The sequence below is a fragment of the Pseudorca crassidens genome, chromosome 4, assembly GCF_039906515.1.
Source record: "Pseudorca crassidens isolate mPseCra1 chromosome 4, mPseCra1.hap1, whole genome shotgun sequence".
Classification (NCBI taxonomy): Eukaryota; Metazoa; Chordata; class Mammalia; order Artiodactyla; family Delphinidae; genus Pseudorca; species Pseudorca crassidens.
This window is the reverse complement of record NC_090299.1, coordinates 113,330,700-113,356,280: the sequence shown is the minus strand read 5'-3', so window position 1 is coordinate 113,356,280 and position 25,581 is coordinate 113,330,700. Positions and strand designations below refer to the sequence as shown.

The following is a 25,581-nucleotide window of genomic DNA, read 5'->3' as shown; positions in this document are numbered from 1 at the left end:
TTATGGGGTTGTTGGTACCTATAGTTAAGGTTTTTTTCAATAACAAGTCTCTTGATGTTTCCTCTAATGACACCGAAAAATGTGTGTAGTGAGAGTCAGAGCTGGGGGCTGGAGAGAGCTGGATCTGCTGGGATGTTTCTACATAAAGAAAAGATTCAGCTGACGAAAGGGAAGAGTGCTCTAATGGAAAACACCTACATCTATGTCTTAGTCCCTTCAGGCTGCTGTAACAAAATACCACAGACTGGGGGGCTTATAAACAGCAGATATTTATTTCTCACTGTTCTGGAGGCTAGAAGTCTGAGATCAGGGTGTCAGCATGGTTGAGTGAGTGGCCTCTTCCAGGTCGCAGACTTCTACTTGTATCCTCACATGGGAAGGGGGCCAGCAAGCACCCTGGGACCTCTTTTACAAGGACATTAATCCCATTAGCTTCCCAAATCACTTCCCAAAGGCACCACCTCCTAATACTATCTTTGGGGCTTAGGATTTTAACGTATAAATTTTGGAGGGACATATTCAGACCAGAGCAATGCATGAGACCTGTGTTAGATTGTGAAGGATACAAAGATAGCTAAGACATGAGTCCTGTCTTCAGTAGCTCACCTTCCCAGCAGATAGTGTCAAGTACTCTAATAATAGTACAGTAAGTCCCCTAAATAGGAACGAGTTCAGTTCCGAGAGCACATTCATAAGTCCAATTTGTTCCTAAGTCCAACAAAGTTAGCCTAGGTACCCAACTAACACAATCGACTATATACCGCTGCTTTTACATTTGCTTCCAGACATCCTGGGCTTGAAATAAAGATACTGTGTTACTGTACTCTATACAATACTGTACAGTAAAGTACACAAAAGCACAACCACTTGTAGAGGATGCACGCACGTGACAATGTATGCCAGACACGTGAACTAACTTACGTGATTGAACATGCGAACGCATGTTCGCATCTTTGAAAGTTCACAGCATGAAGGTTCATATGTAGGAGACTTGCTGTGTGTGGATCCTGTGTTAGGGAGAAATGTATTCTGACTCTCGCCAGAGTGGAGAAATATAGAGAAATGTTTCTTAGGGAATCTGAGCTGGGCTTTTTAGGACAGGTAGGAAGTCATAGACAGATAGTGAGGAAAGGATCTTTTAGGAACTAGGAACAGTATAAACAAAGGCATAGATTGGAGTCTACTTAAGAAAAACACATTGGCCAAATGTGGCTTGAGGTTTAGGTTAAACTGTAAGACAGAGTTGGAACTAAAGCAAAAAAGTGAAAAAGAGCCACATTTTGGAGTGTTCTGAAAAGCAGGTAGAGAACTTTGGACAGTATCCCATATAGAATCAGATATTTCAAAACCAGAAGTTTAACTGTGGTCAGTGTTTTTATGCAATGAGATGAGATATTAATAAAGTTACTTAAAAAAAAAAGATTCACATAGTCTAATCTATGTTCTAGAAGGATGCCTTAACAGATTATGCTGAAAATATTCTGCACTTTTGTCAACATTCCTTCAAAATGTCATAAAAGGTTTTGTAATATAACCCTGTAAAAGGTTAAATGAGTTTGCACAGACTGCAAACTGAAGATGCCTGTGCAAAAACGCTGACTCAGGTATTTCAAGTGACAACCATTATGGTTAAGTGCTTGAGGCACTATTGTGGGAAGCAGGGAAATGGCTTCATGCAGCAGAAAGGCCAGCCAAGTCCCTGAAATCTCTCTCTGTTTCCTTTCTCATAGGAACAGCAATGGAAACCTTCAATGTACAGCAGCATTACTCCAATCTGCTTTACAAGCCCTCCAATTGAGAAGCCAATTGGCAAAGTAAGAATGAATTCATTTCTTGTTGAACAGTATGATTTGAGCCTGTTGGCTGTTCTTTCTTTTTGTTTTGAGCTATCTGGGTGACATCATCAAATTGATCTCATAAAAGTGACTGATAAAAATCCAAAATTTGACCTATTTGGTTTGCCCTAGTTGCATTTGCCCTAGGCAAAATGTTGAGCTGAGTGACATTGAGCTGAGATGCCCTGGCCTCAGCTTCTGCCCGCCCTTGCATTTTGATGATGCCCTCCCCAACTCCCTTCAGTGCCCTGCTTTCTCAGCTCTTTGACCACCTTCCCCGCCTATCAGAACTTATTAGAAAGAAAGAGGTGGCTTTTAGTCATTTACATAATAGGAGAGGGAAAAAACCTTTTTCCTCTTCTCTTCTAGGCTTAGTACCTGGGGTGATGAAAATTAAACTAAAAAAAAAGAAAAGATGGGTACACAGGAGGAAAGATTTATTATTATTATGAATAAAGAGGCCTTCATAGAAAAGAAGTGAAGACCCAAAGAAGCAATTGTCTTTGGGGCTTATATACCATTTTAACAAAGAGTGATTAACTGTGGAGAAGTGACAAGAGAAAGGAAAAGGGGTTTGGGCTTCTCTGGGCCATAAATTGTGAGATGGTAAATATGTGGGGACAATTAATGGAAGATTGTGTTATTTCGTAAGGTTTGTTATGCAAACTCATGTTGGTACCTTTTCTATTGATAAGAATCATCTCCAGTGATTAAAAGTCATCTTCTTCCTGGTATGGGAAAGAAAGACACCTTTACAAATTTATGTTACCTTTACAAAGGGAAATTTATGTTCTACTTTTAGACAGAAAGGGAGAGGGCAGAGAGCTTTTCCTACATCTGTTATTTCTCAATTGCCTTTGGCTCAAGATAATCCTTATGCCGAAGTGGCATATTTTGGGGTGCAAACTCTGATCCGCTTCAACGTCTTAGTGTGAAATCCAACCACCATACTACCTCTTTCAAATATATTTGTTATTTAAATTATGTTGTGGAATGAAAGACTTTGCCTCCAGAAGAGAAATTACAGGTATCTGGCTAAACTGCACCTGTTCTGAACCTGAAATCACACCCATCAGTCCCACTAGGGAGTGTGGAGCTGGATGGTTAAGAGTGTGGGCTTAATGGCGTCCGGCTGCCTGGGTTCAAATCCCGGCTCCACCGTTCACTGGCTCTGTGACTGAGAAAATCACCTGTAAAGAGGGCTTCATAATAATACTACTGCCTCACGGGACTGCCATCAGAATTAAACAATTTAGGGCTTCCCTGGTGGCACAGTGGTTAAGAATCTGCCTGCCAATGCAGAGGACATGGGTTCGAGCCCTGGTCCAGGAAGATCCCACATGCCGTGGAGCAGCTAAGCCGGTGCGCCACAACTACTGAGCCTGCTCTCTGGAGCCCATGTACCACAACTACTGAAGCCCATGAGCCTAGAGCCCATGCTCCACAACAAGAGAAGCCACCGCAATGAGAAGCCTGCGCACAGCAATGAAGAGTAGCCCCTGCTCACCGCAACTAGAGAAAGCCTGCACGCAGCAACAAAGACCCAACTCCGCCAAAAATAAATAAATAAATACATTTATTTATTTTTTTAAAAAAGAATTAAACAATTTAATATAAATTCACAAGAGCAAGGATTTTTTTAACCATTTTGTTCACTATGTATCCAAATACTCAATGAATTATGCAAATGAGTTGAATGAATGAATAAGTGAAATGCTATACACATGGTAAACTTAGAGGAAACACGTGCTCAATTTGCTTATCCCAAGAAATGGGAGCTGGGGCGTGTTATATGTCAGTGTTACCGAGTCCAAGCTTGCTCTGCTCGCCACACGACAGGCCAATAAATCGGGAGACAAGGTGTTGAGTCAAGGAATACGACTTTATTCGGAAAGCCGGCAGACCGAGAAGATGGCAGACTAATGTCTCCAAAAAAACATCTTATCAGGGTTTGGATGCCAGTTTCTTTTATAGAGCAGAGAGGGGGGAGGAGATGAGGAAGTAAAGTAAAAAAAGGCCGTAAGTTTTGCAAATATCACCTGGAATGGCCAGCCTCGGGGGAGGGGGTGTGTTAATTTCTTCTTCCTTGCAGCCATCCACCGGTGGACAGGGTCAGGATGCTTCCCTGAACAAAGGCACTTTGGTTTAACATTTAGGCAGAGAGGCAGGGTTCCCCGAGGCAGGCCATTATGTATAGACAGTATCCTTTCAGTGAACAAAAGCAGGGGAAAGAAAAGGTTAAAGTGAAAGAAACAGATCCAACATGTAGTCAGATTTGGCTCTTCCCTGTTACATCAGGAAGGGAGGCAAAACTCTGGTGAGTACGTCAAGGACACTTTCCAGGCACACCTTAACTGAAGGGCCAGTCTACCTGGGATAGCAGCCACCTTCCTATCCTTTGCTACAGTGGTGCATCTCTGGACCACACACACTCCAAGGACTAGGATGAAACGTAGTCACTGTTCAGACAAGTCAAAAACAAACAAAAGTTCTTTCAGTAGGGCTTTTCTCTCCAACTTATATATATGTGGGCAGAACTGAAGCTTTTGTAGTTTTGAAAAGGAAATGAATCTATTTTCCCAGCAATTCCTGGTAATTTTGCCTTGGCGGCAAGTCCTGCCAAGACAGCTTTCTGCAGAGTGCAAACTCCCAGTCGAACAGGAAGTCTCCTTCCCGCTGTCAGCCCGCTGAGGTTTTGCAGGCGTAGCAGGGGAGCAACCCAAGCTTCTAGGGACTGACTTTCTGTACTTCGGGTTCAGTAAGGTCTGCACTTCCCCTCTGCTGACTTCAGTTCCAAGTAAAAGGAGTATCCTTTGACCCAAAGATTAAAACAACAAACAAACAAAACACTCCCTGAACATCACAAAATGTGTTAGTAACAGCTCCATTTCACTGCCTTCCCCTGGCCTCAGTCCCCTCCAGCCCCGCCTCCTTTGACTTTATATAGGTTCTAAACAGAACACCACTCTGTGGGGATGGAAAGAAGCTGTTTCAAAGGCTGAGGTCAGAAGTCCATGAACGCTGGAGGGGTCTTTTCTGACTAAATTTCACTTCAATCCAATAGATAGTCCAGAGTTTACTGGATGTTTTCCTAGACCTGATTAGAAACACTAACAGCAGTATAGAAACGGTAGAGAGTAACTTTGGGAAATGCTTGTCAGAGAGCAGAAGGAAATCAAGTGCAGTATGACCATTCTTGGTTCAATGATATTTCACTGTGTGTTCCTCAGGTCTCCTTCCCGCCCAGGGCGGAGTGAGCAGGTAGGTGTCTTTCTGCACAGTGACACTAGGACTGTCCTGGGATGAATGGGGCTGCTCCCAAAGGATACTCTTGCCCTTTTTTCTCCCCATAGCTCTGGCTTCTGGGCTTAACACATGTTCTGTAAAATACTCTAAGGAATTCGTTTTGCAATCAGCTCTGTGATCCATCCACCTGGAGGGGAAAATGATGCCAAATATGTAAGAAAGTCAAGCTTTAATTATAGGGGTCAGTGGAAGGCAGCATTGGGGGTGTATAATTAAAACCTATGGTTAATCTGCCCAGAATCCAAACTCTCTTACTCACTGCCAAGAAAGTTTCTGTTGGGTAAAAAGCTGCAAGCTGGACCCAGAGGCAATTTCTACCACCCAAATTAGGGTACCCCAAGCTGAACCAAGGACCAGTGTTTCCTTCCTACGGGTGGTGGAGGGGAGGAAAGGTGTTGGGAAAACACCAGTTGGAAAACAGACGATTCCAATGTGAGTTCATAATAGAAAAAAGAATATTTTGGAGCCAACTCCAATCTTACCATTAAATGATAACTCTTTTCATTAGTGGTTATGATTAGAGGGTAGGAATAAAGGAGGGAAACTTCCTTCTTTTCAGGGGAGAAGCCCTGGAAATCACTCTGGGCAGCAAGCAAGCCTGGGATGTGTGATTATCCACTCTCAGACATAGAAGAGTTTCCTGTTTTATTTTACATAATTGGAATCAGCGCCTTTTGAATGGAGCATACAAATTTATGTAAATAAGAATGCAAATGAGAAAAATATGTGTCTTGGGAATTCCTGGGGATGACCTGGCAGCTTTTTCTTTCTTGACTTTGCAGCAGCTAAATATTGTTGTGAAAACTCAGGATGAACTTACTTCCCCAAATGCCACAATGTTATAAGTAGAGGACTTTGTCATTTGTAAGAGATACTCTGGAGAATGAATTAAGACCGACTACTTTAATGTATTTGACAGTAAACATGTTCCCCCCAAGAGGTTGCACAGGCTAACAGTAAATGCAAAAGGGATTGGAGAATTTCAATAAATTAATGGCAGATTCAAAGTGGACTACTGAAAGGGAATTAGAGAATAATGATGGAAACAAAAACAGGGATTTAGGGAGATAGGTAACATTGGAAGATGACATAAAATTCAACTTCCAGACTCTCCCACAAAATTCTCACTGGCTACTGACAAGACAGGATAGTGGGCCGAGAGAAGTATTAGTTCAACTCAGCAAAGCATTGCGCAGCTCATGCCAAGTCAAAACGACCCAATAAAGTGCCTTGACCGCTGAAAGCTGCATAGAATACACAAGCAGAGGGAGCTGTTTTGGATTAAGAGCTGCCCATGACCATGGCTGTGCCAACCTACCTTTCTCAGTAGAATTTAAGTGACAGGTAAACTTGTCCTCAGTCTAAAGATGTAACTTTAATGCATTATTTGATTTTACCAGAAGGAAATGGAGGTAGATAAACAGCTTTGCAGGATAGCAGTGTTATTACATGGAAGGGTGGCTAAGAAAGTTATCGAGGCTCCCTGGGCCTTCTGTATTTCTGGGTGAGTGAAGGGGAAACTGGAAGAGCTAGATGGAAGTAACTGGATAAACAACAGATAAAAAGAAAGGAACTGGTGAACTCAGAATCAACAAAATATAGAGCTGCTTTGTTTCAAAATTGGGAGGCATCTATGGGAAGAAAACAGACAGAGGTGCCCCGTTTTGCAGATTGATCTTTAGCTTCTTTTAGCACTGGAGAATTTTTCTTACCAAAGGAAAATTTAGCTTAGCCAACAAGGGCCATTTTAAGAATAGTCTTCTAAGTCATGACCCGTTGAGAATCACTGAACGTTACCTCATTATATCATGGCTGGGTCTGAATAGACAGCACCAATTCTATGAGAAGTAGCTTGGGACTTAATGTTTAGGGCTCTAAGTGACCCAGGAAGATGGAGAAGCCAACCCACAAGCTACTCTGTGGCCTATTGCTGCTTCCAAGAACAATACCAGAAGTCAGGAATAGAATAATCAAAAGATAATAATAATTTTGAGCACAGGAATCTACTATAATTGCTACAGTTGTAGATAAACATAACTTTTTGAGGGTGAGTGCCCCTGATTTTACTGGATCTCTTTCTTTATACATTTAGCTTCTGGTCACTGAGGCAAAATACATTAAGCCGAATATTTTTCTTCTAGGCCTTCTTGTGACAAGGTGAAAGAAACTTTCAAGTTGAGGGGTCGATTTTCTTCTTCCTCTAAGATAGTGGAGGATTTAGTTGGGCATACACCCAGCTAAAGAGCACATTTTTCAGCCTCCCTTGCAGTTAGATGTGGCCATATGATGTGAATGTGGCCAGTGGGATATGAATGGAGGGGATGTATTCAATGTCTCAGTCATGCCCTTCATAAGAAAGGCAGACCCCACTTGCTGGCTGGAATACAAATATGGTGGCAGAAGCTGAAATAGCCACCTTAGACCAAGAGAGGATGGCAGAGAAACAACATAGAACCATTGCCTGCTTGTTTTCAGATTGCTATTGCCTGAGACAGAAATCAACTTCCACGTTGACTACACCACTACTAGTCTGGCCATTGGTACAGTAGCTGCAGTGGTATCCTAGCACACAATTAAAACAGGGGAGAAAGTGGGCTGCATGCCCTATGAGAAGTCGCTTAGGATCCAGTGAAGGTAGAAAGCAGAGCCTGGCACAGTAAATATCAGTTAAAGGGATGAAAATGCTGAGTTGCTGATACCTGTCTTCCAAATCAAGCCTGGTTGAGGAAGAAGAGTTAAGGAGGCTAACTTCTGGTCCTGAGGATAAGGTGATGAACAGTACTCTGCTCAGCAGAGAACCCCATCTTTGAGCTCTAACATAGTAAACCTAGATATCTATCATATCCTGAATTTTGGAGAAGCTCTCCTTAGAACTGAGGCAAGCAAATTTCTACTGAAAATGCTCAAATTCAAGCGCTGTAGTGGAACTCGTTATCTGGTCAAATAACATTTCTATTGATACTTATTGTATGTAGGAGCTGTCATTAGTTTGGAAATATGTATAAATATCTTCATGTATTTGGCATAATATTCTGTTCTTTCATCATCTGAAGCAGGTATGGACTCCCCGGGGCTCTAGGGAATCATCTTGGGTTTCAGCTTTTGCTATAACTCAGTTACACAGGATTTTATGGGAAAAGTGAATTGTTACCTCATACCTCATTCTAGATCAACTCTCCTTTTATTAACATAAAATAACACATTATTTTGGCTTAGTAAATTAACCCTCTAAAACATCGACATCATCAGGACTCTTACTGCTACCCCACGTTAGAGTCCATGTCATTTTCCCACATCATCTCTTCGCCCAAAATGCCTGACACATGACATTCACACAATAGGCAGGTAGTGTTTGTCAACTGATGGTTACATGAATATGGAATTTTAGTTTGTTATTCAGCTATCTTCACCTTCGTATCCTCATTCACAATGGTTGTTGAATAGTACTCTATGTGAGTGGGCTACTATATCTACAAAAGACAAGAAAAAATTTTAATCAATACCATTAGCACTGTCCTATAAGTATCAAGTAACTAGAGATGAAAATATATTTCCCCTAAATTTATATTCCTGGATTCTCACTACCACTCAACCAAAACCTAGGCTGAAATTTACTACATTAGGTCCATTGGTAAGAGTTCAACTGGGTAAGAAATGCAGCCTGACACACAAGGACAAGAAGTCTTTCCATCCTAACATTCCTAACAGGCAGGATGACTCTATAAACAGACTTTGTAAGCTCCAAAGAGTTGGAATAAGGTTGAACAAATATGGTTAAACCAATGGCAGTTCAATTTATGTCCTCGTGTAAGCACAGAAACATATTCAATTCCAGATCCCAAAGCCTACAGGAAATAAGTGAAACAATATCTATAGAATATATTTTATTAGGCTTATAAAATTCATTAATTCAGAAACAGGTAGATGCTTATACACTATAAAAACGGGAAATAGCAAACTTAAAAATCATTCTTTTTTTTTTTTGGCGGTTCGCGGGCCTCTCACTGCTGTGGCCTCTCCCGTTGCGGAGCACAGGCACCGGACGCGCAGGCTCAGCGGCCATGGCTCACAGGCCCAGCCGCTCCGTGGCATGTGGGATCTTCCCGGACCGGGGCACGAACCCGTGTCCCCTGCATCGGCAGGCAGACTCTCAACCACTGCACCACCAGGGAAGCCCTAAAAATCATTCTTGTTCTCCGATCTTGCTTTACAGCTTATCTCTAAAGGCTGAAATGTATGATACAATATGTATGACCCAACTGCAAAGTACTTGATGTTTAAATTTAAATGTGAGATAAATGTTTTGTTAACAGCACATACACACACGTAATCACCAGACCCTTACTATTGGGGACCATGCCATTATCAAAGGTCTCAGAGTCATATTTGTATTATATAGAACTATTTATTCTTTCCTTGTCTCAGTGTGGTGACACTTTCCCATTAACACTGCCTTGATTTCTCTCTCAGAACCTGGTTGCAAAATACCATGTGGAACTTCTGATGGAAAAATGCTAAGTAAAAATATTGCCTGTTTTGTTATTGACCAAAAAAGAAATTTTAATTTGTCCCACCTGAAAACAGGGAAAAAAGATGACCTGGGATTGGCATAGTATGCATGTACTCTATTCACATAGATCAGAAAAACATATCATCACTATATTCTGAGACATAGCACTACAACATTATCAGCAGAATTAATGCAGAATTTATGTAGCTTTGCTACCTTCTCAGTACTCGGGGTACCCTTGAGAAAGCCAAAGGAAGCTCCTCTTGGAAATATTGCATTCTAAGCATTCTATGCCAGCTGCTTATTTCCACTAAGAAATAAACAGACATTGAATGTCTTCCAAGTGTGAGGCCGTGTGCTATAAACAGTAATTCAGGGCAATTTGGTATAAACAATAACAGCAATAATCATTATTATAATAGCTTCCATTGTTTGAGAACTCTGCCAAACACTACCCTGAGTTCTTAATATCCGATCTCTCATTAAATTGTTTTACAAATGAAGCCTGGAAAGGGTAAAGAACTTATTCAAGGTCACAGACCGGCAAACCATACAGTTGGCATCCAAAACCGGGCATGCTTGACTTAAGAACCTATGCCTTAACCACCTGCTGGAGAGATTTTTTTAAAAATTTATTTGGACAATCTCTTTTTTATTCCTAGTTGAAATATAATCAAAGTTTCCTGAGAGGATGCAGAAGGATGCCAAAAAAAGTATGACCCGGCTTATATTATGGGTCACTCTGGCTACAGTTAACCAACCTTAGATTTTCATTTTCCAAAAGGCCCATTATAAATAGCAACCCTGCACAATAGGGAAATAATGTGTGAGCGTGCAGCGTTAGGTTGCCCCTGTAAAGGCAGTTGCTTTACAAAGGACTTTAAAGGGGGTATGAACTGCAAAGATAACACCATGATGTTACTCAGATCAAAATAGTATTCCTCAGAAGCCATTCCATATATTTGGGTGTCCCAGTTTATCTCCTCTGGAAGAAGGAGGCTTGGTACTCACCTAATCCATGAGGCAATGCATTTAATTTTAAGAACTTTAACACTCTCAATGAAAAGGGTCAAAGTGGTATTATTAAAGTTCAGTGTAACAAAAGAATCACCATACAGACAAGGGTAGAGCTGAAATCTCCACTTGCCACTAATGCCTTTTTCAGGTAGGCAGTTTGGTTGCCTGGTAAAATAAAGGCATCTGTTCTCCTTAGTGAACAGAGAGCAGATTGCATAAAAGTTTATGGTCTGAAGAGTAGGGAGGTAATTAGTGGTGCGATGAACTCCCCAATTGTGTCTATGTTTTTAAAGGTCATTTCCTGGGTTTTATGAGAGATGGGGAATTACATTTGGGCCCCCATAGAACTTTGCTTTTACTGCTATGAACGTTTTTTTCAGCTTACCTTACTTTAGGGTTGGCTGACTGTGTGTCTGCCTTTTTGCAGAGGCTTGTAATCTCCTTGTGAGGGGGCAGAATTGTGCCTTATTCATTATTTATGTCCCCAACGCACCAAGCTTAATTCTTTCCATATCTCAGCTGGTTATTGAGGAGGGGGAAGTGGTAGAAAAAGAAAGGGAAAGAAATTCTCATTTTGTTTATCTGAGATCGCTGTTTTCAAATTACCTGGGTTCAGGCTGCTTTTCATTAAATGCCTTCTGAAACCTCTCTAACGAACAGCTTAGTGAAAAAATTCAACTTTACCTTAAAAGACATTTACTTACAGAATAACTCTTAAAAGCCTCTATTCATTTGCAAAAGGCAGAAACTGCAATTTTTACACTAAGGACTTTCAAAGAGAATCAGCGATAAGAGACATGTTGAGATTAAAACAAAATAGAAAAAGAGAGTGAGAGAGAGAAAATGTTCTCATGCTTTGTGGCGTGGAAGTTGTTTCCTTCCTTCGCTGCACCAGTGAAAGTGATCTTGCCAAGGTCAATAGGAAAATCCTAACTGCTAATACCCAGAGTACACTTCAATTCTTCTCGAACTTGACTCAGTTGACCTCTTCTCGAAAGTTGTTCCTCTCTTGAGGGATTTTATGAGAGCTGACTCTTCTAATTCTCATCTGACCTTCTCAGTCTCTTTTGCTATTTCATCTGCCCTCAATAATACCTCCAGTTCTGTGTTCCCCAGTGTTCCATTGCTGGTGCACTTAAAAAAAAAATCAACTCTCTCTTCTTGAGCAGTATTCTTTATTTTCGTGTTTCATTTGCTCAACACGATTGAAACTAAACTAGTCAGTGCCTCTTTCTGGTCTTCTGATTCCCCTGCTCTACAGATGTTCTGTTCCTCTCTCAGTGAATGTTCCTACCTTCTACCCAGAAATTCAAGCCAGGTTCTTGGGTATCACCCATAATTCTTTCCCCCGACCTCATCCTTTCAGTCAGCCATCCAACTGGGATGGTTCTAAATCCTTAATATCTCACCTTCTCCTTTCCCATTGTGATTGCTGTAATTAAGACTTTCCTCATCTCTCATCTGGTTCCTAAGGAACCCTCTAACTGGTTTCCCTACCTTCACTTTCATCCTCTTCTTTCAATACCTCATCAGTATCACTACAGAGTTAACCTTTCAAATTGCAAATATGATCAAGTTACTTACTTGACTAAAAGGTGGAATGGCTTTCCACAGACTACTGAGCTAGTCTGCATCCCTCTAAATAGTTGAGGGAGGCATGTGTGAAATACTCCCCCTCCTCTCGCCTCAGCTCCCATTACTCATTTCCCCCAAATCCTACACGACACTCTATTTCACGACTCTGCCATTGCTCATGCTGTTCCTTTTACTTGGTCCTGCCTAATCCCCTCCTCTTTTTTAAAATCTGTCTTAACAGTTTACTTCTACTTCTCTTTTGTCCCTCCTACAGCCTCTATTCTGAGTTAAACTGTGCTTTATATGTTTCCTATTACAGCACTGCTCTCACTTTGTTGAAATTGCTTGTATCTCTGCCTCCTCTTGGTAATGGAGCATGTTTCCTATCTTGTATTCTTCCGGGTGTGCACACGCCAGGAATGGATGGCCCAGAAATCTTGTTGGTGCCTATGAATACCTTGTCCATTTCACCGCAAACCCAGAATTCAGAGCTCATTCAAACCCACAATTTAGAACTCTTCTCCCCACTTACACATTTTAAGATTTTCTTGGCTAGTGTACCTGACTCTAAACTTTCATTAATGAGGAAAGTAAACACTACTCACGGATGATTAATGCCGATTACTATGCTGAAGCTCATAAAGGGGAGATTTTTATCACTTGGAGAAGACAGCACCCTGGCCTATGTGAATTCCTTCCTCTTAACTGGTAGCAATGAGATAACTGAGGAGATAGACATATTAGCTTGTTTAGGTAAATCAACCAGATCTATTTTATTAAATAGAATTGCGGTGGGAGTTAGAAGTGCCCACAGTGCCTTTAGAAGGCAAGAGTGATCATGGTCAGTGTTTCCAGATGCTGTCTGTACAATGGGAAGGAAAAATGGTTACTGGCTCCAGCTTGGACTTTGGATGGCTGGTCAGTTACCAAAGAAAGTTCAGCCTTTGGTACCTTGAAAATATCTGACCAGTTTAAAATGACGCATTCTGATAGGGAAATGCCAAGTGTGAAAAGATGGGAGCTTTGAATATACCAATTTAAATGTCCCACAATGGAGAGTTTGTAGCACTAAAATTTGTACTCTTTAGTTTTAGTCAATATGGCAATCATAAAAATAAAATTTAGTGGTATGCTTCTTTTAGAGGAGAAGAGATGAAAAAAAAATCAAGAATTCTCACACAGCTTCATTTTAGCATGGAACGATTCTTACTATGAGAAAAATATACACTTATATAATCAAAAATGTTTATTAAATATAGTGCTAAGTATTCTGGGAGATACTAAAGAAGTTATCCTGTCTTAAGGGATATAGAATGACTTATTCAGCACTGGAAGCTAATTTAAATGTCCTCTAGCTCAACTTCTCATCTAATGCTTAAATCTGTCCTGCAAATACCTGCCAAATCTCCTCTGAATATCTCTGTTTAGAAGGAGCTTTCCACCTCCTGAGGCAGTTCATGTCATATTTAAATAGCTCTTACTATTAATGATAATAAATAAAATGTATTCAGTGCTTACTATATGCCAGACACTGAGCTAAACATTTTGTATTCAAAAATCCTATTTAATCTTTATCACAACTTTATGAAATGGTACTGTTATTATTTCCATTTTACAGGTGATGGGGAAACTGGGCAACTGCCCAGCATCCCATAGCTGGCAAGTGGAAGACCCAGCTTTGACTGTGTAGTTTGCATTCTTAAACAGTATACACATGCAGCCTCTCTAACTCAACTTCTTCCTTATGATGCCCTGAAATCTGCCTTCTTATAGCTTCTATTCATAGATCCTAATTTTTAATGAGATAACACTAAACATGTCCAGTCTTCTTCCACATGTTAGCTCTTCAAATAGTTGAAGGCAGTTATCTTATCCACTCTACCCCTTCAGTATCTCTAATGGATACACAATTGCATTGCTTTCCATTTTTCCTTGTGTGAGATGGTCTCTAGGCCCTTCAGCACCATGATCATCGTCCTCTGGACAAACCCCACTTTGGGGTCTTATACATTTAACACAGCATAAAATCATATAAGCTTTGTTGTAAGAGTGGAAACACAAGGTTGAGTCATATGCTTGTGGTCAACCAAAGCCACTAAGTGTTCTGCATATATGTTAGTAAGCTATATCTCTGCTATCCTCTATTCACACAGCTGGTTTTTTTGAACTTGAATTTAGAGCTTTGTACTTAAATCAGTTTTTTGTTTTTTGGGGTTTTTTTGCGGTATGCGGGCCTCTCACTGCTGTGGCCTCTCCCGTCGTGGAGCACAGGCTCCGGACGCGCAGGCTCAGCGGCCATGGCTCATGGGCCCAGCCACTCCGCGGCATGTGGGATCCTCCCAGACTGGGGCACGAACCCGTGTCCCCTGCATCGTTAGGCGGACTCTCAACCACTGCGCCACCAGGGAAGCCCTAAATCAGTTATATTTTATCTCAATAGTGTAGTTTATGGTTGTAGAATGCTAAAATATTCTAGGATCAAGACTCTGCCATGTAAAAGTTTTTACCCTTTGTATTCATTAATGTTACCATGTATGAAGCCATCCCAAAGTTAGTGGATTAAAAAACAATTTAATTCTATGTGTCTGAACTTAGGCTGGGCTCACTTTAGTGGTTCTTGGACTTGACTGGGCTTACTCATGCATCTGTGATCAGCTGCTAGGTCAGCTGGGGGCTGGTGAGTCTAGAAGAACCTCAGCTGAAATGGTTAGTCTCTTTCTGCATGATTTCTCATGGTTTCTGCAACAGGCTAACCTACTCTTGTCCACATATCAGAAGAGGGGTCCCAAGAAAGCAAATGAAACCAAGAGAGGCCCCACGAGTCCTCAGCTCAGAACAGGGACGCCATCATTTTCCCTGTATTCTGTGGGCCAAAACAATTCTAAGGCCAGAAACCTTCAAAGGCTGGAGAAACAGGCTCCATATCTTGATGAGAGGAGCTTCAAAAGTCACTTTACAAAGGGTCTAGATAGGAAAAGAAGACACGACAATTGTGTCCATTTTTTAAAATCTACCGCACTCTCACGGTTATGCCATTTGTGGATTTGATAAGCACATCATCAAAATGATCCTTTAAAAATTCTTAAGAATTTTATTTTAATAAGATCTAAAAATAAAGTCCTATGTAGCATACTACTTTTGCTCTTACAATCTAGTTAGACAACCATAACAAATATACTGTAAACAGTAAAAGAAAAAAACTTACATGCTAAACTATGCCATTCTGTTTCTAAAGAGGCATATTTAAAGAACAAAGAGATCTACAAAGGCCACCACCAAGCAAATGCTTGTAGATAAATTTAAACTTGATATGTATGGATTTTTTTTTTTAAAGGCTAGACTCTGGGACTTCCCTGGTGGTGAAGTGGTTAAGAATCTACCTGCCAATGCAGGGGACACAGGTTCAATCCCTGGTCCAGGAAGATTCTACATGCTGCGGAACAACTAAGCCCGTGCGCCACAACTACTGACCCTGCTCTCTAGAACCCGCAAGCCACAACTACTGAGCCTGCGTGCCACAACTACCGAAGCCCACGTGCATAGAGCCTGTGCTCTGCAACAAGAGAAGCCAGTGAGAAGCCCGCGCACTGCAACGAAGTGTAGCCCCTGCTCGCCACAACTAGAGAAAGCCCACGCTCAGCAATGAAGACCTAATGCAGCCAAAAAAAAGAAACAAAAAAAAAAACTAGGCTCTGTACTGGGTAAGAGAAATTGTAAAAGTGTTCAGATTAGGGATTAGCAAGTGCAAAAGCACAATAAACTCAGAGAATAGACTAGAGTGAAAATATTGAAGAGTTACTCTGAAGAATGAGTAGTACGGGAAAGGATGGCTAGTTGGTGGGTGATCCGTAGTGAAAGAACATGGAACTAGGAATTGGAATTTGAATTTGACTCTAAGCAGTGGTGCTCTATGGATGGTCCTTGAACAAAGAGATAAAGTGTTTAAAAGTTTTGCACAATTAGCCTAGCATTAGTTTGAATGGGATATTTTTGTAGTCAGGGAAATCATTGAGAAAAGCCTTACAGCTTTTTTATTCCTGATTAAAATCAAGTACCTAATACCATTTATCCTACAGTAGTTAAAAAAAAAATGACCTAAATAATTACCCTGCCAATAAGTTTCATTTCTGCTAGTTTAAGGAGAAGACAGAAGGTGCCAACATCTGGAAAGAGGTGACTATGTTCTTTTTCTTAAAGAAGAAAAGAAAATATAACAACTTCTGCTTAAATTTGAGTCATTATGTCATGTGTACAGATTTTTCAAGGTTATTTCCCTCAATGGCAAGATGATGGTTTATGGAAATAAAAAGCTGACATTTTCAAAATTTGAAAACTTAGTGATTGAGCAAAACCCTGAGTACTCACAAAAGTCTTAGTTTTCCGTTCTGGTATAAAAGTACTCACTTACTGTGAGAAAATGTAATAGCACCCCAACCTTCTCAGATACTCTGTTAGTCTGAGTCCTACTGTCTCTGTAAATAACGAAATCTCTCTCTAATCAACGTTCCAATGCCAGGACACCAAGAGTATTGGAAAAATTATTAACTGTTTGGAAAACAGTTTGGGATCCCCTTAGGAAAGCACTGTAGCCAGTCAGAAATTCCATTGCTAGTTACGTGGTGTTACATGGTGACTACTTGTCTGAAGACCTTCTTGGAACACATTCTTTCTAGAAGAAATCCATTTAAATCCTCATTTTCCCTGTACGCTGAAGTGAATTTCAGGCTGATTCAAGATTTGAATGTTTAAGTACACATACACACACACAATAAAGTCCTGAGAAAATATTTAGTGATCTGATATTGTAAAACATTAAGGCTTTCTAAGCTCAAGTGCATTAGAGCCCCAGCGCACTAATGGATCTAGAAAACAGTTATCAATGACCATTAAAAATGTTAGCTCAAACGTTGATTAGGAATTTTATAAAGGATAGATCAGGCTTACAATCACTGCAATTAGTAATTAGTTAATTTTAACATCGCTAAAAGTGGGATAGTGTTTAGACATCGTGTGTCCCATGACATGATGCAAAAGGAGATTCACAGTACCTTATGTCCTCCAAAATTAACCCTGAATTTTATCAAATCTGTAAATCCAACTATCGCTTGGTACACTTGGTAGAAAATTCAAGGGATAGAGGAATGTGGTAAATGACATCACAAGAATGCAGTCATCCAAATCCAGAAAGTGGGATATTCCTTAGGACAGATGACCCAGTTTCTTCAACAAATACAGGGCATGGAATCTAAAAGGGAGGGGAAACCTCAGTGTCATATCAACCGAATATGGCACATGGACCCTATTTGAATCTGAGTTCAAAAATCCTATTCTGAAATGATACTTTTTTTAAATTAGAGAAAACTGAGCCTGACTGGGTATTAGATATTAAGGAACTATTGTCAATATTGATGGGTGTGTTGGTTGTTATTTGAAAAGCTCTTATCAGCTAGAGATATATTCTGAAGTATTCTCATGTGACATAATATTATGTCTGAGATTTACTTTAAAATACTTCAGCAAAAGAACAATGAGGGGATGGGAGATAATAGATGAAACAAGAATTGCAGAATGGTGACAATTATTGTGCTGGGTAATGAGTACCTTGGACTCATTATAATATTCCCTTTACTTTCGTGAATGTTTGGAAATGTCTGTTCAAATTATTTGAAAATTGTTGGAAAATTCATGAAGGCAAAAGTTAATACAATCTATGCCATAAACAAAGTTAAGAATTTCTGCGCTTTCTTAAACAGCAGTCTGGGGAAAATATTTGTTACAAATATGGCAGACAGAGTTAACGTTCATTTTCATACAAATGCACATATGTGTGTGTGTATATATACATATATATGTATGTATATATATATTTTCATATACATAAAAGCTGATGGGACAAATCTAAGAGCCCAAGAGCTAAATGATATAAACAGAATTTGAAAGGGGAAATGCAAATTGCTTAAAATATCCCTTTAGAAATAATCATTAAAAAATCAAGATGAAATTTTTTTGAACTGCTAAAGCAAGCTATTCTCCAGAACACACATGCCTTTTATGTCCTGGAAAACAGCCATTTCCTATGATCAATAGAGAAATCTTTTAAAATAGTAGCAGCCTTTTTATTAAATGCCAAAATAGAGTCACGTACTGTACAGTAAGGACGATTCTTGGAAAGCCTTTCTAACACTACTTCAGTGCTGATAAAATTTTAGCCAAGAATCCCTGCTGGGACCGAAGAGGGAGTACTTGAAAACAATGAACTCAGGGGAGGCTAGTGACAAGGAAGTCTTCACGGGATGCTTTTGTGGGTGTTGGCAATGTTCTTACTGCACTTGATAGTCATACGGATGTTCCTTTATAACTATTTCTTAATAGTGATTTCTTATTTGTACGTACAAATTTCATGCCCTTTAAAAGATATATGCAATATATTTTATAATGAAAGTGTTTTTTTTTAAAGTAAACTCCAAAAAGTGTAGTCACTCACATGACTTGAGTTGCCTTATGTGTTGTCCTGAAATCACCCTGATTGAGCAAAGAGGAGCATGACCGCCTTGGAATGGAGTGGGCTTGAGGCTCTATAATAGTAGAAGCTATTTCCCAAGACGCACTCTGAACTCATGTTTGGCTATAGGGGTTCCCCAGAGGCATTGTTGGCTCTTGGAGGAGTGTTCAGCTCTGGAACTACCCTAAAGTTAGAATACCATAGGAAAACCCGAGAATCCCCTGAGACATTGCTCTTGTTCTTTATAAAATCCCAACCATATGGGATATGTTTAATGACCAGAAGAAATGTGTGTATATTATCCATAAAAATACTGGCATCTGGACGTTCTAAGAATGATCAGACCCTAAGATGGTTCTAACAGTGAAGATGGATTTATTGTTACTTATTTTCATCTTCTTACCTAATTCCTCAGGTGACTAATGCGTGTTTGCAAGGTGGATGGCAGGGGTAAAGGAATGGATGATTTGGTTAAGCTATGATCTTAAAAAGTAACTGAGTTAGTTCTCCAACGTTAGCTTTCAGCTTTAAGATGCAGTGTCCCGTTTGTAATTGCCGGAAGGCTTGTATGTTAAGCAGTCGTATCTGGTCAATATCAAATACTATTCTTAGCATCAGGTGCCCAAACAATGATTTGTCCATGGTCATGCAAGGGGAAAAAAAAAAAAGATAAATGCTAAAAACAACCCCAAAATATCACAGAAAAATGTGACCGTTTGTTGACCAAATTGTGGAGGTATTCTGTTAGAAAGAGCTTTTTAAAAAACCTACTGTGCCAGACAAATGGGAAAATGTAAATACAATAATAATTTACCTTTAATGGCTTCTAATAATTCATTGCCTACTTTATCATTTAGAACAAGGAACTAAGGCTTTTCCTGAAACCATACAACTCACATTATACTCTATTAATGTAATTCTGTCTCTCCACATCTCTCTCCAATTCTCCCCAACTTTATCAAGTTACCTGGAACCTGAGAATTATATTCTGTCCTCAAGAAACTCTCTCCCAGGGATAAGGGATTTTGTCTTTTAGTTTCATCCATGAGTTTGAAATATCAATTAATGACAAACAGAAATCACATTTGATTATCTACAATAGAATTTGGATGTCTTTTCTTGGTTCTTCTTTTTTTCTTCTTCTTTTTCTTTTTTTTTGCGGTACGCGGGCCTCTCACTGCTGTGACCTCTCCCGTTGCGGAGCACAGGCTCCGGACGCGCAGGCTCAGCGGCCGTGGCTCACGGGCCCAGCCGCTCCGCGGGCATGTGGGATCTTCCCGGACCGGGGCACGAACCCGTATCCCGTAGCATCGGCAGGCGGACTCTCAACCACTGTGCCACCAGGGAAGCCCCTTTTCTTGGTTCTTAAAAATCTCTTCTGATTTTGGAAGTAATACTCTCTCGTTCTTCCTCATTATGGGTAATTTGGAAAATTCAGGGACAGTCAGAAGGAAACAAAGATTTCCACAATCCAAAGATAACCACAGTTAATACTTTGGTGTATTTTCTTCCTACTTATGCATACATTTGTATGGTGTATTTTCTTCCTACTTATGTATACATTTGTATTATATAACTGAGATTATTCAACATATGCATAAATAACCTTTAACTTTATATTATTGCATGAGCATTTACAACATCATTACATAGGTTTTTTAAATCATGATTTTTAATAAGTGAGATTTGAGTGTATCACTATAGCTTAAATTACTTTTATAACAAGCCAACTCTGAGCCTTCTGGTTGTTTTTAACTTTTGTCATAAATAATGCTAAAATAAATAATGAACATGATTATAGAGAGATCTGTGTGTGTTTCTCTGATTATTTCTTTATAACTATTCCTAGAAATGGCAAAGGTTGGAAACTTTTAAAATTTCACAATGTGTACTGCCTAGTTGCATTTCAAAAAGATTGTTCAGTCTGTATTTCTACCAGCATTATATAAGAATATACTGGGGCTTCCCTGGTGGCACAATGGTTGAGAGTCCACCTGCCGATGCAGGGGACACGGGTTCGTGCATCGGTCCGGGAGGATCCCACATGCCGCGGAGCGGCTGGGCCTGTGAGCCATGGCCGCTGAGCCTGCGCGTCCGGAGCCTGTGCTCCGCAGAGGGAGAGGCCACAGCGGTGAGAGGCCCGCGTACCGCAAAAAAAAAAAAAAAGAATATTAACCTCACTATACCTCCATCAGCTTGACTATTATAATTTTTAATCTTTGCTAAGTTAAATCATGGTATATTTTCATTCGTTATTGTTTACTAGTGGGGCTGATTTTTTCCTATATCCATTTGTCTTTTATATTTCTGCTTCTGTATTGTGTACGTTCATATCCTTTATTCATTTTCTATTGGAACTTTAGTATTTTTATACTGACTTTTTATATGTATGACAGAGATAAAAGGAAATTATATTAAACCATGAAAGTTTGTAATCCTTCCATCTCTCCCTTTCTCTCTTTTCCAGTCCCTATTTCTCTACTCATAGGAGGGAATGATGAGCCTTTATCTCAGCTAACTGGATTGAGTCATGGTTGGGAGAATACAGGCTAAATTAATGTAGATGAGAAAAGGCATGGAAATATATTTTTAAATGTGGAAATATGTAGATAACTGATGGAAGGGGGTGAGTTATGAAAATAGCAAGAATTTGGAGACACTTAGCAGCAGAGAGAAGAGAAAAATAGCCAGAATGGACTACGGTTTTGGGGACAGAATGATAAGGGAGATGAGAAGCTACTCTGATTGATGAGGCTTTGATGGGAAGGATAAGCAAAGAGGGTCTTTAGTATATTTTGCCGTGTTTTATGCAGTGAAACCTTGTGTTTGCTGCCACCTCTGCCCTTCAACCAAATAAAACCATCTTCAATAAAGTATATACATTACTCTTCAAGCTTGTGGAATTAGATTTGTGTTGGATGTGTCGCTGGGCAAGGATGGGTCTTAAGAGAGGGTAAGATAACCCATGTTTACTATTAAGGCTAAACTTACATAATTAATACAAATAATCCTGTCATATTTTTAAACAGTTATTTTCCCCTACTGGCTGTTTAATTTTGTTTGTGAGAATTTGGAAGGTGGAAATAGCAACTTACAAAACTGAGACTGAAAAACAGTCTTCTGTCTGGGAAAGATGTTTTCTTTAACCAAATGTGTGGTATTAGACACACATACAATATAGTTGATGTTTGAGAGGACCCCTCCTGTCCAAGCAGATCACTTGGGTCAACGCAGGCGATCAATTGTCACAACCAGGAAGTCTGCTCACATACAGTTGTACTATTATGATACTTCTCCACATATAAGTAAATATCTGTAGCTGTATATCTCTGTCCTTATATGGTTATGTTTACAAGTGTGTGTGTGTGTTGGAGTGACCCAACATTATCACCTTTCTTTTTTTCCAGTTTTTCTGTGGCATCAATATTAAATAATTATGGGATGGATGACTTTTAATTTGTAGGATGAGATGAATATCTGTGTTGATTATTTTTTAAATTATCCAGTTTGTTCTCATGTCATCATTGGAGAGTTAATTCCTTCCCTGTTAGTATGTGTCACTCACTTTTTTACATATCAAGTTCTCATAAGTATTAGAACCAGTGGACTTTGTCTCTTCTTTTTTGGTAGCATACTATGTTGATTTTTGTAGATTTACAGTACATTTTGATATTCCTTCATCACTTTTTCTAAGTTATTTTGGAAATGTTTTAAAATTTTTTTGAAACTTTATCAAAAGTACATTAAAACTATAAATTACTTTGCAAAGAATTGACATCTTTATCACATTTGTTCATCACGTTCAGAATAAAGAATAGCTCCCAGTTCCAATATTCTCTCTGTTCCATCAGAAAAAATTATACTTTTTCCTTATGTAAGGTACCACATGAATTTTAATCAAAGTTATTGTTATTATTTTATATATTCTATTGCTTTTATAAATGAGATTTTTCCCCTTTCCTATTTCCTAACTGGCTGTTGCTAATACATAGAACAACTTTTGAATTTGGAATATTTATTTTGAATCTGATCACCATACTGAACGTTTTTAAAAATTAATTCTAATGTTTTATTAGTTGATTCTCCTGGGGTTTTCTAAACAGAGATTTATATTATCTTTAACTAGAAATAAAATATCAGAAAGGAGATAAAATCAATTCCATTTCTTATATTTTGTTTGGAAGATTTTTCAGAAATATTTTTACATAATATTGAAAAATAATAGTGAGGTCATAGCTCACTATGAAACACCAGAGACATCCCTATTTAATTCAGAAACAAGACAGGAATATCCATAAGACCACATTACAAACATCATTTAATCTTCTCACTAATTTAGTGTATGTAGAAGGCATTATTAATACAGAATACATTTAACCTTGATGAAATATACATCAATATTACCATATTACAGGTAAGGAAACCAAAAGAGAGAGTGGTGAGGAACTTGCCTAGGGTCAAATAGATAGGATTTGAATCCAGGTCTGTGATATTCCAGTCTGTTCTGTTCACTCGACCTTTTTGCTTACTTGACCTTCCAGCAAAAGGAAGTAATTTTATTTGTTAATTGCTTAAAATTTAATAACATGCTTTTATACACTCCATCTCACATTTTCTCAGAACTAAACTTTGAGTAAAGTAGGCCCATGATCATTTCTAAGTAATACTAAATAAACACTAAAACCCTGTCTCTTACTTCATAGGTGGTTTGGCTACATCGGAGTATCATCCATTCCCTGAAAAAAGATAAGGCAAAGCACTCAAAGAAAGGCTACTTCGAACTCAGAGTTGCCCCTGCTGCTTTAATAACACCTGTGGGTTTTCTCTCTCATATAATCTGATAATACTGAATTGGTGTAATTTTGTGAGAAAATTGGTGTGAGTTTAGGGGTTTGGGAAAAACCCAGCTAGAAAGAGTAATTTTCTTATTATGTTGGGAAGGAGAACTACACAGGAGAAATTTCAAATTATCATGTGGATAAAATTTGTATGAGGGAAGGTGATAAACTTTTTTCCCAAACAAGTTCCAAACCCACAAGGAGCAGCATTTGATATTATATTTCGAAACAGAGAACGGAGCCAGGATCCCTTACACCTTGTCCAAGGTTTTACCAAGCATTGGTGCCAATCTATGAGCTGATACCATTTTCTTACAAAAGGCAATCATGACATTTTATGTTCTTTCAATCTTTCTATTAGGAATATGTAGAAACAGAAATAGAGTACAGATGCAGAAATCAAACTTATGGTTACCAGGGGGTAAGGGCAGGGAGGGATAAATTGGATGACTGGGATTGACACATACACACTACTAAATATAGAATAGATAACTTATAAGGACCTACTGTATAGTACAGGGAACTCTACTTAATACTCTGTAATGCCCTATATGGGAAAGAAATCTAAAAAAGAGTGGATATATGTATATGTATAACTGATTCACTTTGCTATACACCTGAAACTAACACATTGTAAATCAACTATACTCCAATAAAAATTTAAACAAAAAAAAAAAGAAAAGAAAGAATAGGTAGATTTAGGGTATAGGTGCATGTGCTGATTCTGTGTGTCTAACCTGTTCATCTGGACTTCTCAGTGACCTTTATCCCAGATGTTCTTGTCCTGTGACTAAGATTAGGTTAGGGTGGGGCTATGCCTGCCTTATTATGAGTTACAATGGCATGGTGAAGCTGGAAAAACACCCACTGAGCCCTCATAAAAACATTTGTAATGGGTTCAGTTAGGAAAATAGTACTCAAGGGATTTTTTGAAGGCAGGCTAGATTTCTCCACACTAAATTCTACTGACTAAGCTGGTGTGTGTGCCTGTGTGTGTTGCCACATCTGGTAGGTAAAAGGATTTATGGAAGAATATTGCAAGTCTTCCTGGATCATTTGGGCACCCACAGGTCTTAGATTTCTTAATGCCCAGGTAATAATTTCAGTAGCATTAAAGTAATCAACTTTGTTGTCATTTAGGTTTCTTATACAGTGTATTCATACTATGAAATACTACTTAACCATTAAAAACTATGTATTTAAAGCATATGTAATAACTTGGGGAAATAGTCAATACAAAATGTCAATTCAAATTTAAATTGTTTGAGGCAGGTGTCTTTTGGCTGTCTGTAACATTGACCCAGCTCAGATAAAAGGGGCTTTGAGTATGTTTCAGAAGTCTCATGACAATCAAAGCTTAGGAATCAAGGACAGATAGATCTCTTGAAAATTGAATCTGGAAAATCACAGAGCATAAGGCTTCTTTCTCAGGCAACTGGATTTCCCTGTGGCCTCTTCTCCATCTTTCTCTCTCTACCGAGCCAACCATCTCTCCTTAAGCATAGTTTTTTGCTGTCTCATAAATTCAGTTTGCACATAGTTCAAAATGCTTTTGTTAGCTTCTATTCTATCATCTTGCATGTGTTCATCTCAGCTTCATTACTCACTGGCTTCACCTCTCAGTCTTCCAATTCCAAATTCCTAAACTGATTGGCTCAGCTTGTCTTTCTGAGCCAGATGACAGCTCACAGGTCCTGAGTCAGTCTAAGAATGGGCCACCCTTGAGTCTGGTGGCCCGAAAGATCAGCTCGCTTTATGCTTAACGTAAAGGAATCCTAGGTAGGAAGCATCATAAATGTGTCTAGAACTTAAATGCTATGTAGATATACGTGTGGATAGAAAGTAGAATTAGGGAAATAAACTAAAATACTAACAGCAGTTGTCTCTGAGCAGTGATATTACGGAGTTTTTTTTTTTCATTTTTTTAAACTTTTCTTCAGTGAATACATATTATTTTATAATTACAAAGTTAATAAGCTTCAAAATTTTTTTAAGAAT

The 25,581-nt window shown here is 39.1% G+C and overlaps 1 protein-coding gene across 2 annotated transcripts in view; it reads left to right on the top strand.

Annotated features, from left to right (window-relative positions):
- The window catches only part of RASGEF1B (RasGEF domain family member 1B), a 590,808-nt gene that overhangs the window by 447,917 nt on the left and 117,310 nt on the right, over window positions 1–25,581 (top strand). For both annotated transcript variants that reach the window (XM_067736368.1, XM_067736369.1), the window contains exon 4: window positions 1,731–1,814. In XM_067736368.1, coding sequence (XP_067592469.1) covers window positions 1,731–1,814 — 84 coding nt within the window. The remainder of the gene's footprint in view (window positions 1–1,730; window positions 1,815–25,581) is intronic.